The sequence below is a fragment of the Mya arenaria genome, chromosome 10 (assembly GCF_026914265.1).
Source record: "Mya arenaria isolate MELC-2E11 chromosome 10, ASM2691426v1".
Classification (NCBI taxonomy): domain Eukaryota; kingdom Metazoa; phylum Mollusca; class Bivalvia; order Myida; family Myidae; genus Mya; species Mya arenaria.
The window spans coordinates 23678865-23692982 of NC_069131.1; the positions used below are offsets into that span (position 1 = coordinate 23678865).

At 34.3% G+C, this 14118-nt stretch overlaps 1 protein-coding gene across 5 annotated transcripts in view; it reads left to right on the top strand.

Annotated features, from left to right (window-relative positions):
• LOC128205113 (multiple epidermal growth factor-like domains protein 10) overlaps positions 1-13314 on the top strand; it is a 40686-nt gene extending 27372 nt beyond the window's left edge. For all 5 annotated transcript variants that reach the window (XM_052906548.1, XM_052906550.1, XM_052906551.1 and 2 more), the window contains 19 exons: positions 39-2177; positions 2405-2537; positions 3186-3235; positions 3438-3569; positions 3854-4146; positions 4759-4846; positions 5042-5106; positions 5350-5386; positions 5973-6076; positions 6264-6389; positions 7559-7707; positions 8163-8298; positions 9357-9488; positions 9795-9894; positions 10178-10251; positions 10537-10782; positions 10943-11091; positions 11925-12060; positions 12323-13314. In XM_052906548.1, the coding sequence (XP_052762508.1) occupies positions 39-2177; positions 2405-2537; positions 3186-3235; positions 3438-3569; positions 3854-4146; positions 4759-4846; positions 5042-5106; positions 5350-5386; positions 5973-6076; positions 6264-6389; positions 7559-7707; positions 8163-8298; positions 9357-9488; positions 9795-9894; positions 10178-10251; positions 10537-10782; positions 10943-11091; positions 11925-12060; positions 12323-12397 (4364 nt within the window). In that variant the 3' untranslated portion in view covers positions 12398-13314. The remainder of the gene's footprint in view (positions 1-38; positions 2178-2404; positions 2538-3185; positions 3236-3437; positions 3570-3853; positions 4147-4758; positions 4847-5041; positions 5107-5349; positions 5387-5972; positions 6077-6263; positions 6390-7558; positions 7708-8162; positions 8299-9356; positions 9489-9794; positions 9895-10177; positions 10252-10536; positions 10783-10942; positions 11092-11924; positions 12061-12322) is intronic.
• Positions 13315-14118: the final 804 nt, after the last annotated feature.

The window sequence follows — 14118 nt, forward strand, 5'->3', positions numbered from 1 at the left end:
TACCAGTACCGCACATTTGTACTTTGTACTATTTGTAGTTGTCCAGACATGGTGTCAGGATTGCTTGCCATGCTCTTGCTGCAAACTAGGAACGGCATGCTCCGGGACCAAGGACGGGATAGACAACTACTGCTTGGGAGGATGTATGGATGGATACATGAGTTCTCAGTGTCAGAAACCTTGTGTTAATAAACTTTGTCAGAGGTGTTCAAAATCTGGTACATGTGACACATGTTATGATAACTATTACGGAGAACAATGCACAAGTAAGTGTCCATCGACCTGTAAAACATGCACTTCAAGCAATTCCTGCACATCCTGTAAGGACGGATACCACAACGGGTCGGAGACAACGTGTTTATATCCGTGTAAAACATTATGTTTATCTTGCTCCAATAGCACATCCTGTACAGCATGTAAAGTCCGTAGCGGTGTTGGATATTATGGAAGTGATTGCTCAATTCAATGCAGTAACAAGTGCAAAGCCTTCTTATGCGATATAAATGGAAATTGTCTGCAATGCGATGACCCTAACTTTAAAGGTGATAATTGTGATAGATGTGTTGACGGCAAATACGGAAATCAGTGTAAGAAAAATTGTCCTGTAAATTGTATATCATGCGAATCTGACACTCACTGTACTTCATGTACAGACGAATTTACGGGAATCACGTGCTCAACAAGGACGGAATGCCCAGACAATTGTTACAATAGTAGCTTTTGTTTAAGCACTGGAAAATGTGAATCATGTAAAGACGGATTGTATGGCGAATATTGCAATATGACCTGTTCACGAAATTGCAGGTATGGGTACTGCAATCAAGACGGGTCTTGTAAAGCAGGCTGTAAGGACGGGTTTAATGGCTCAATGTGTGAAATAAAGATTTGCCCACCGAACTGCACTTGTAATACCAGCAACAACTGTATAGGATGTAATAGTAATTATTTTGGGCCTTCATGTTCTCTAACCTGTAGTTCATGTAAAGTTAATGTATGCCCTGTAGATCGTTTAAATGCAGTGAAATGTGACGAATGTGCAGACGGGAAGTATGGTAATCTCTGTAACGAAAGCTGTCCGAAAAATTGTTTGAATGATAGCTGCAATCAAGACGGGTCATGTAAATCAGGTTGTGAGGACAGGTTTAATGGCTCAAGGTGTGAACAAAGGATTTGCCCACCGAACTGCACTTGTAATACCAGCAACAACTGTATAGGATGTAAAAGTAATTATTTTGGGCCATCATGTTCTCTTAGCTGTAGTTCATGTAAAGATATTATATGCCCTGTAGATCGTATAAATGCAGTAAAATGTGACGAATGTGCAGACGGGAAGTATGGTAATCTATGTAATGAAAGGTGTTCAGACAATTGTTTAAATAATAGGTGCGACCAAGACAGTGGGGCATGTACCTGCGAAAACGAATACAAATTTCAAAATGGTACATGTGTCCGTAGTATATGCCCAGCTAACTGCTCCACATGCACTTCGTCTGATAATTGTACTTCCTGTGTTGATGAATATTATCATGGAGATACCTGTGAGCACGAATGTAGCAACTGCAGGTCAGGAACAACCTGTGGGAAGAGTGATGGATACTGTCAGGATGAATGTGCAGACGGCTTTAGTGGGTATTATTGTAGTACTCCTTGCAATGATGGATGTGATACATGTACACGTAGCCAAACTAATGAATGCCGAGCATGTAGAACTGGAAGACATGGCTATGATGGATCATACTACACATGCAGTAACACTTGCAATTATACATGTGCGAACAATTCTTGTGACGCGTTGAACGGCCAATGTGACCAAGGCTGTGTAGATGGATATTTTGGACCGTTTTGTAACATTTCGTGTGCATCAAATTGCAAATCGTGCCACCATGACAACGGCCTATGTGATTTATGTGCATATGATTATTGGGGCGAATACTGCTTGAACAATTGCAGCGAAAACTGTACGCATATAAACGAGTCATTGTCAAGCTGTGACATTGCATCTGGTAAATGCAAATACGGATGCCAACATGGGACTCACGGCTCACTCTGCAGTATTGAATGTGACCAAAAGTGTATCGCTTCTGAAAGTGGAGTTCGTGAGTGCAGACATACAGATGGTCAGTGTACACAAGGATGCATTACTGGGTATAAGCAGGGAAATACAGGATGCATAGATGGTACAAATACATACACATATCAGCATATTAATATATATGTACACAAATTCATACGCTTTATAAAAGTGATGCAAAAAATATAAAATTAAATGAGTTTTTGTTTCGTAATGTGATGCCAGAAAAGGGTGAAATTTTACCAGCAGTTCAATTCATATTCATTCAGACGAACTTATGTTTGTGTTATCTTTCAAGAAATGACCGTATCTGTTCAGACACTATATGTTTAGTTCTCACATTTTCCGAAGCATCCGTCGGTGCTCGCACATCTGGAGCAGTTATAGGTGGCGCTGTTGGTGGAGTTGTCGCTCTTCTTGCAACTGCACTTGTCATTGGAGCTTTCATCTTAATAAGGCGGTCAAGGTATGCTAATCAAACATTCGTCAAATTTATCTAACTTTAAAATGACACTCTATTTCAAAATCAATACATACACACGTTAAACAAACATAAATTTGAGTGATAAACCTTTAACTACTTACTAAGTTATACATTTATGAAAATATAATAACTAATAACCATACATTTAATAGCTTAAAACGCAAAAATATTAAATGATTGGTGAGTGTTAAAAGATTTACCGTGATCTACTATTGTTCCATCAGGTAGAAATACCGTGTTTTCTGCACCTCTCTTTATAATTTTACCTTGGTATCCTTCATAAGAACCATTATCTTCAACATTTATTCATCCTTGTTTATATATTAAAACAATTGTATTAACTGTGGTAAATCTTACTCGGGTGTAAGAGTGCATCTTTAAGTAGCTTCTTGTTAATGAGAGTGATATAACGTAATCTTAACATGAATGTATAAATGGAATTGCTACCTAATTGCAAGTCGGTATAACACGTAATTAAATATTCAAACTATGCATTACTTCGTTGATTTTCCTCTACACTGAATTCGATTAATGGGGTTTCAGCTACATCCCATATATATATGTAAAACCATTGAACCATAAAGTTTTGCATTAAGTGTGTTTTACCTATTTGTACACAACTTTTTCTAGAAGAAGAAAAGACAGCACCGATAATCCAAAGACAGGCGGCTATGAAGCAGGTATTTTCTTTGATTTTATGTTCAGACTAATTATAAAATATCGTTATGCATATATAATTATAATCCGACTTTGTTTTTATACAGAAATGAACAAACAATACGGAATTGCAAAATGAATATTGCATTTAAAATGATTTGTTTTACATTTATTTTACTCAAGTAAAAGATTAATACCCATGTATTTAATAATTCTTATATTTAGATTTGGTTATTTCCAAAGAGGAGAATGGCGCAGTCTTTCAAAACGCAACTGCTTCTACCAGTATTTATCATGTTATTAACGATACGACCGAAAACGTTAAACCTGAAAATGGTTTTGAAAACAATCCTACAGGTCAGTAAGCAAATTGGATAAATTTTGTTTACATTAAACTTTGATTTTAGGGAAACATTATACGTTAAATGATAAGAATAAGTTTTGTTTAGATTAAACTTTGATTTTAGGGAAAAATTGTGCGTTTTGAATACTTTTGACCATTTAAAAATGTTGATAACTTGTCTCAATGAAAACGAATTCACAATTATGACCAACAAAAGTTGATAAAACAAAACTTAACGGCTTAGTTTGTTCCGTCTCAAGCAATGATAATAACCAATTTATTCGAATCGAATTGAAAGCTTCTAAGGATGAAAACAAAGAAGATCGTTCACCGGACTGCCAAGACACAATTGTGATAACAAAGGCGTCAACAGGGCAATCAAAGACAAAAAAGCTAAGAAACTCAGCAGGAAGATCAGAACAGTTGGAAAACAGCGTGAAAGGTCAAACACCTATTAAAGATGCGTCGAATGACATAACACATAACAAAGACACCGGTGATGTGTACTACAATATGAATGAGGTTGCCGTCAAAGACTTGGGATTATTCGTGGCTACAAAGGACAAAGCATATTTTCTCGAAGAGTTTAAGGTATAACACTGTGCTTCACACATTCAAATTTACATATAGATGGTGGTTCAACAACTTCGATATTCTTTGTTTTATGCATGTTCAGATTTTAAAAAAACTCACACATCCCGGACTTGTTTATTATCTTAAATTAAACTGACACTCTTATTCAAAATCAATACATGTATACACAAGTATAACGAACATACATTTTGAGTGATAAACCTTTAACTACTTACTAAATAATGCATTTATGGAAAATATTTATTACTGATAAAAAGATTGTAACTGAGTATTTAAAAGTTGAAAACGCAAAAATATTAAATGATTGGTGAATGCTTCAAGATCTTCTATCGAGTCATAAGGTATAAATACCGTGTTTTCTGCACCTTTCTTTCAAATCAAACTCAGTATCCTACATCAGAATCACTGTTTTCAACTTTTATTAATCTTTTATTCATCTTTTTGGAATATTAAAACAAAAGTTTTAATTGTGGTAAATCTTACGTGGGAATAAGAGTGCATCTTTAACTATTTTCAAGCACAAAATTTAGCATCATTATAACTTGCTTCGGCAGATTTGATATTGAGTATTATACATTATCATTTACAAGCGATTGAACCTAATTTCAGAAACTTCCTGAAGGTTTGGTAAAACCCCATCAAGATGCAATGAGGCCAGAAAATCGTCCCAGAAATAGATATCAAGGCATTTACCCATGTGAGCTTTATGTAGAATGTGCTATATAAACCGTTTAATGGGTACGAGGCTATCTTGTCCCTAAGAAATAACGTTACGTGTCTTTTACATTTACATTATCATTTTCATAAATATATGCAACGTTCGCTGCTGAAATATTTGGCTTATTTATTGAATAACCTTAATTGATTTATACAAATATGTCCAAAAATGCAGATGACGACACCAGAGTGAAATTGACGGGTGGAGATACAGATTTTATCAACGCAAGTTTTGTAGACGTAAGTGACATACTTGATATGCTTTTCGTAAGTATCGCTGAAAGTCGTATCATTTTAAAATAATAAAAAGGAAAGAAAGCTTAAAGATGTAAAGGAGTTTCGTGCCAAGCAAACTGATTATAATAATAACATTGTTTTGATAGTGTTGTGACATTTTGAACTTAGCTTGTTGCCTAAAGTACATATTATGATTGTTAAAACTTTGTCTTGTTTTACTAAAATTATTCGCGCATTTGTTCACAGGGATACAGGCAGGAAAATGCATACATTGCATCACAAGGTGAGTTTACCGACTAGTTATTTGTTTTTAAAGATGCACTATTACTCCCAAATGAGATTTAACACATGTAATTCAATTGTTTTAATATACCAAAAAGGATGAACAAATGTCGAAAACAATTGTGCTTATGAAGGATACCGGGTTTACTTTGAAAGAAATGTGCAGAACACACGGTATTGCTACCTTATAAAACGATAGTAGATCGCTGTAAATCTTTTAGCATTCACCAATCATTTATTATTTTTTTTGCATTTTCAGCTATTAAATACACTGTTATAATATTGTTATCAGTTATAAATATTTTTCATCAATGCATTAGTTAGTAAGTAGTTACAGGTTTATCACTCAAAATTGTGATATGTATTGATTTTTAATAAAAGTGTCACTTTAAACGTGCACAATTTAATTTTAAAAATATTTTGCATTCATACACAATGTAATTTTTTGATACTACATTTTGACATGATAATTACTTACTGCACAAAACGTAAATTAATTTTAGTTTAATGGCATTCTCAGATTATTAATTACATGTGATTGTAGTTCTGCATTGCTTTATCTTAACATATCCATGGTTTAATATCAGGTCCAACAGAGAAGACAATGCAGGACTACTCGGTGTTTTGGCGGATGATCTGGCAACAAAAAGTTGGCAAGATCGTTATGCTCACAAATTTAGTTGAAGACGGGGTATGTTTTTGAATTTTATATATTGTTGCTGTTGGTGCGATTTTCTTGTTTCCGAGAAACAACACTTGATATCTGAAACATATGAAACAAGTTGAAGGCGAATGGAATTAGAGTGCACACTATGAGTTTTAACTTAATTGTATCTTGATTTATTTCATGTTATATGTTTTGTATGGTTTATTCAAAGAAACCAAAATGCGACCAATATTGGCCGGATCATGGAACCACCAAACAGTATGGAGAGATACACGTGACGTGTTTAACTGAAGACATGTACGCCGACTTCTTGATGTTAACTTTTTCAGTGAAAATGGTACGTGCCACGTCATGTTTGTTTACATATTGTTAAACATAAGCGATTAGAGTTAAATCTTTAACAATCCCTTCATTTTCTAATATTTATGGGAAAAGGTACAGAAACAAGCTCAGTACCAAAAAGTTTAAATATAAATATTTATGCAAAAAGCTACAGAAACAAGCTCAGTAGCAAAAAAGTTTAAACATAAACCCGGTTTGATGGCACTGCGTAAACGCCAAAGACATAAAACATAGAATCACAAACAAGAAACATGGAAGAACAGCACAAAACTCCACAAGCAGCACAGTGCATACATACTATATATAAAAAAAACTAGGTATGTTTATCAAGGAATGTTAGGTTCCGCCTTGGAACGGTCAGTAAAATGTAAATTTACTGGGGGTTTAAACCAGTTTGTGTTCACAACCTCACTCTTATCCCAACAATCCCGAATAAAGTAATAAAGGAGATGGTTGAAAGTCATCAAATTCAATGTGCTTTTTAAACATTTGCCTTTCTAGTTTTTGCCAAAGTCTTGTGCAAAATAGGACTTCTTTAGTTTTCTATGCATATTTAAAAATATAGGTGTGTTTATCAAGATTTGTTAGGTACCGCCTTGGAACGGTCAGTAAAATGTAAATTTACGGGGGGGTTTAAACCAGTTAAGTGCACAAACCTCACTCACTCTTATCCCAACAATCCTAAATAAAGATAAAACGCAAAAGGTAAATCTTATCAAAGTACAACATGTACGCTTTAACTTGAGGAAACTTAACAATAAATCAAATATTAATAAACTTATAGGTCAACCCCAAGTATTTCTATGATTAGAGATCCCAATTCTATCTGGAGATGGAGGATTACAATTCAGAGCACCCAATGCAAAAACGTTTCAAAGATACGATGCAGTCATTGTTTGGAACTATGAACCTCAAACGCAGTCTGCCTTATAAACCGACTGAAAAAGAAACACAAACATTTATTGATAATCGATATTTTGATATTTAAGTGTTTTAAATATCTTTGTCTTGTCTTTAAGGACTAACTTTTGATTAAGCTGTTACTTAATAAAGAACATTTTTATTGTACCTAGAGTTTTTATTGCACAATTAACACAAGATAAAATGCTATATATGTGTTTTTGAATTCATTATCATCGATAAAACGTTCCTATTTGTTCCTAGGATAAAGAGGACAGGGCGGTACAACATCTTCATTTCACCAGCTGGCCAGACAAAGGGGTTCCCGATGATGTAACTTCCCTGGTAGATTTCCGTCACAGGGTTCTACAAACAAAATCTCCACTTGATGGACCTACTCTCGTTCACTGCAGGTATGTCTCTTTTAACACTGAAACATCGAAGACACACCAACATGCATCTAGCGCAGGGTATGGGGAGTAAAAATATGTTTAATAACTAGCATTCATAGATCTGAATAGCGATACTCTATCAAGTATATACTAAACATAAACTAAGCATTTCTTTAAGTGTTAGTTTGCCAATATTTCGTAACCTCTTGAAAAACCCAAAGCAAATAATTCGCTGGTGTTTTCTCTCGTGAAAAATAGAATTGTGTGCGTGATCAGTGAAATTATTCCGATCCTAATCACAAACAAGCAAGAACCCTTTATACAATAAAAATACTTGCGTTACTGCAGACCGCCATGCTGATTCCTCTAACGGAATCAATATTCGCAATCCTTTTGATTGCAACATTGTCGCCCACTTAATCAATGATATATTGTTTGACGAATGGTAAAGATAGCAAAGTCATGTTTGATTACAGTGCTGGCGTTGGCAGGACGGGAACTTACATAGCGATGGACGTGCTGACAAGAGAGGGTGAAGCGGAAGGATCCGTTGACATTCATGGCTGTGTCAACACCCTAAGACATCGTCGTACGCGTATGGTCCAAACCGCTGTAAGACCGCCAACGTTTCTCTAATAATAATATAGAATATCGTTTTCTGAAGATACAAAATCTTAACATATGAAGCTTTATATCAGAAACGCTAGAATTGTATATACATTTACATACTTACATAAATAGCAAATATCAGAAATAAGCTTAATTAATATTCATCACCAACTTTACCTTGTTTCCGGTGAATATCTTGTCTTAATACGCCTAAAAAGATATTAAAAGGATATACAAATACGTGATTATTATTACATATAACCATTACATATTTTTCTGTATAACACAATCATGGGTTATTAATACTATGTTTTATTACGGGTAGTTGTCATCGACTCCAGTGGATTTATGCAGATTCGGATTCACGTGGCTATTTCCCTTTTATTACATACATTACTGATAAAACCACTTGAAAGACACATGTTTTGTATTAAGTGTTATTTTAATGACGCAATATTCTAATGACTTAATTCTAATATCGTACAAAGATACTTGTAATGACATGACGTCAGCAGAGTAGAATACGACTGCACTACACTGGAGTGCATGGAGGACAGACTACCGTATTTTGCGTTTTGATATTTGTGTGGATTAATAAATTGTATATAATAAAACTATCTATCCGCTCTATTTTATGCTTAATTGACAATGTTCCAGCACGTATCACGTTTTTTTTCTCATGTGTTTTCTAAATGACATCGTCACAGTATTTATTTTACTTATAAATGCTATTAAAACGATTTGGATCATTTCTTGCCGTAACTTTGTCGGGTTATATGTACATTTCTGCAATGGGAAATGGCATTGCAATTTCACTTAGTGGTATTCCAGTCATCTTAAGTGCAGGTTAAACAGGTAGATGTTTCCTTATTACCTGAAAAAGCATGTGATAAAAGGTATCTTACAATTGCCATCATGCAATACACTCGTCAATGGTTCGGTTTTAAACACCTTTCTAAAACTCGTTAATAAAAATAATAATTATTACATAACGACAGATCGTTTATATACAAAACAGACCAAACATTAATTTTATTGTATTATAACTCCGTGTACTTCAGGACCAGTATGCTTTTCTGCACCATGCAATTGTCCACACGTTGACGTTAGACAGTACTCCCGTGACAACGGAGGGGTTTACAGCCTACTTGTCGGATTCGGAGAACGAACAGAGGCAAATCAAACAGTTCAAGGTTGAGTGAATTTGACATTGTAGAAATCGTAACAACTTAACGTCAATCAGATCATCATCAAAACGTTCCTGAACCTCACTATGTTTAGTCCTAAGGGTATCTACCTACAACCCGTTATTTCCTGAAAAGAAGACGTTATTAACGTTTTGACTTTGACAATATTTGTCTTAATGAAATTAGTATTATATTTCATGTTTGAAAATGTCAATTCATGTTAAAAAAGTATATATAGAAGAACGTCAATTGTATAATAAGAAATTAGATATACAGAAATTCATTATCCGAAACTAATTTTATTTTGAAAAGCAACTTGAAGATATCACGGAAAGATCTGAACATGAGCGACTAGCATCTGAGAGAAACGCAGCCTTAACTAATTCCAACAGGAAGGGCACTGACATTCCAGGTTATACTTATTCGGGGCCCTCTATAATTTTCATTTTTAGCGAAACTTTCCTACCTTGTGTAACTTTCCTTAACAGAAAACGATTATATCAACTACCTTCTACGTTTATCGCATATGCATTTCCGAACATTTTCCACTAAGTTACAGTGTAACTTAAGCTGCTATGTAAATACGTTTTAAGCACTGTTGAATTGTTTGCAAATGTTCTTTAAGCACTTTTACTTTCTGATTTGCTAGAATACATAGATAAAAATGCATATTTATGAGTGCCTCTTTTTCGTAGGTAACTTATACAGACCGAGACTGCATTTAGGTAAAGAACCGGGGCAGGATTATATCAACGCCATGTATGTAAATGTAAGTTGGACAGAAAAACTATATTAAACGTAATTTATATCATACATGAATTTTTCATACAATAGCAATTTGATGATTTTGCTGAGCGCTTAACATTAAAAAGGAAGTGAACTAAGATATTAAGGAACTATGAACCAAGGAATACATAATATTTTGTAATTTTTTGATCATGTGTCCAAATAAAACATAGTTTATATCCGATATAAAATTTATCAATAGGCTTTATATATTATATCTGTTATAGACTAATTTTTCACTTTTGTGTATTACAATACGTCGTTTCAGAGCTACAAACAAAGGAAAAAATTTGTTCTCGCTATGACCCCGCTTGATGAGACTGTGGCTGACTTTCTTTGCCTCACAATACAAGAAACAGCCGCCTGCATTGTCGATATGGAGAATGACAGTTCCCTGTACATTCCCGATGTTGGCACGCAAGCAAAATTCGGTTCATACACAGTAGACAATCTTCGAGAGAAGTCAACATCGTACAGTGTCAACCGGGTACTTAGAATAAGCTACAACGGCCGGGTAAGAGCTATCTTCCAAAGAACATAATGCCATATAATTGAAAAGCAGCAGTAAATACCTGAATCACTTTTAGATTCATTGTTTTGACATTTTCAAAGGGCTTCGTAAAGGCACTAGTAAACCAAAGTCAACTAAATACCCTGCATTATTATGCTTGCAGGGAGGACCTAAGGAGCATACGGTGTCACACTACGAATATACGGGATGGCCAGACAATGCAGAAGTTCCCGAGTCTGCTAAAAACTTCTTGCATCTTGTTAAGGAAGTAGAAACAAAGTCCGCATCTGGATCTGTCATTGCGCACTGCAAGTAAGTATTTGAAACCATATTTTGAATGTTCACATCCATTTCTTATTTTGTCGCTAACATGTTCAATACAAAGGAGAAACCTGTTAAAAACTGTTAAGGAATTCTTAATCATCCAAGATGAAGGTAGGGAACGAGTTTTATTAGCATCCCTATTTTCCCCGGATATTGCAAAGGATGGGTTAGGAAAGCGTCAGCGTGTACCGGTCGGTACCTTACATACTCTTTTAAAGTAGGCCATCATATAACCGGAGTGCAATGCAGGGCCATTCGAAACTCCTCGGCCATTTTTTTCCAAAACAACCTCGGACATATGCCGGTACATCTGTTGAAGTAGTTCGTATATGTTTTAATTATATCATAAATTAAATGTAGTGTTTTAAAGTTGTATTTATTGATCTAAGTTTAAATTGATTGCCAGTAAAGAGTATTATTGCAAACATAATTAAGATTCCCAACAGTTAAGTCATTAAGTTTATCTCCTAAATAAGATTACTACGCGATCTATTTGCAACGGACTTAAACGTACCACTTTTTGAGTATGTAAACCGCCAAATACATCCGAGGTTGTTATCGATAAAAATGGCCGAGGAGCTCCGAATGATGCAGGGCCAGTATCTAAGTAATTTATTGAATACGACACCAGGCCTAGAAGGCTAAATAAAATAGTATATCAAAGACAAACATAAAATTATATTGAAACGGTGGAAGACAAAGTAATTATTTGTTTCTTTGAAGCATTCATTCATATATGAGGAGGTTATTGTAGAGGTCTAAACGACTTTTGCGTTACACAAATTCACAGTGAGTTCATTGAAGGTTTACCTATTTTGTAGGACTGGAGGCGGACGCTGCGGCATGTTTGCAGCTGTTTGGACTATTCTGGAGAAGACTGGCATTGAACATGAAGTATCGATATTTAATACAGTTCGCCAGCTGCGGGCAAGGCGACCAAATGCCTTATGCACTAGTGTGAGTGATATTTGATAATTAATGTATCTATCTGTATTTGTAATCTATAGTAGTACGAGCTATAAGCCTTTATATATTTGTAAGAATCTCATGTGCCACTTTATAGGGATTGATATATATTCTTTTCTTCGCCTTGAAATAAAAAAAAAGATATTATCTTATGATTTCTTTCAATTTTATAATAGGTTTAAACATAACTTAGTTCGATCTTAGTGTTAGCTATATATGCTGAACTCGTGTTTCTTTGTACTCTTATTTGCAGGAGCAGTACTCATTTTGTTACGAATGTGTTCGCGAGTATCTTCAAACATTCGACATCTACTCCAACTTCTCGTAGCAACTTGAAATCACAAAACTTGTATAAAAATACCTATAATCATTCTACATATACGTACATAAAGCTGAATGACTCTATAAGTGATTTTGTATTGATTGTGTTCATGAATATCTACATCAATTCTACATATACTTACATGAATCTGGGTGACACCATATGTGCTCTTGCCTCGGGTGCGTCTATAGCTATATACAGTCATTCTACATATAAGTACATGAATCTGTTGACTCCACATGTGCTCTTGTATCGGACGCCTTCATGATTATCTACAGTCATTTTACATATCCATACATGAAGCTAGATAACTTCACACGTGCTCTTGTTTTTAGTGTTTATGAATATCAACAGTCTATCTACATATACGTACATGAACATGAATGACGCTTCGCGCGCTCTTGTATCGAGTGTACTCATGAATATCTGCAATAATTTGGCCCTTCTAGCAATTTTGTTACACAAACACGAACTCTAACCTTGTGCGATTTTTTTATATGGCTGAGTGTTATTATATTATAATATGTATATACAAATAATGGATGTAGTGTGAACAAGTAAAGCAAAATATTGTATTGTCATCATTTTATCTTTGCATATTTATTGCAATGCTTTTACACATGTATATCCGTTGTTGATACATTTCTTCATGCTGTGGTACAACCTATTTATTGATTATTTATAAAGGTTAACAATATAATGTTTGTTGAGCAGTATATAATGGTAAAGCCATGAATTTGATATTTTTTGATAACTGTTATTTACATCTTAAATATTGTAATCTTCGTTTCTTCTGATATCGTCTGAAAGCTTAAAGCACAATAATGCAGTAAAAAGGCGTATACATATATATTACCTAATGTTTTGTACACCTTAGTACTATACACCTATGTATACAATATGTAATAAAATGTTGAAAAAAACAACAAAGAGTTTGTTTTTTCTGGAGAGCAAGGGTCATGAGTTGGATCTCAACAATATGTTAACAGCTGTTATGAAATAGAGAGTGCAGGCGTATATGGAATACAATTGTCTGAAATTGCTTGATTTGTGTATTTTATAATGTTTGTATCTTTGCTTAAGGTATAAGTCGTGTAATACGCACTTTTATAAAAGCTTAAACCATGCATATAGTTATAATCATGGTACACAATTGGGTTTTAATCCAATTTTAAAGAATATTTACCATAAATTAAAACAGTTATTTGTGTTTTGTATTTTCCCCCTCTCCCTAACCAGTTAACAGAAAAATAAATTTAAATGTAAAATATTAAAAAAGAAATGGGGAAAACATAATCTCGATTGAACTTGTGACTTTTCGAAACACGACATTTTTTCCAATGTTTAAAAATATAAACCGGTTTGATCAAACTCATAAAAAATGTTAAGTCTACTGAAAATTGGTGCTGTTGTAACAACGCAAAATACATAAGGACCAAAAGTCGATTATCACGTCGTCATGCATAGGAAAAGTAGACTGAGATACATTAATTGTATTAATTTAAATAGTATACAAACGGTTCGTGTATACAATATTATATATTATTTTAAATGTTTTGATAAATAGTTTTTTTTCTTGAACAATATGTAATTTTAAGCTTATTTAGCTACGTTCACCATTTCCTATTTATGAAAAGTTTATCAATTATGTACATGAAACGTTGATTAACACGCTTGATAGGTTCATGTTTTTCCCGACATCACACGTTTTGTTGTACGAGTATACT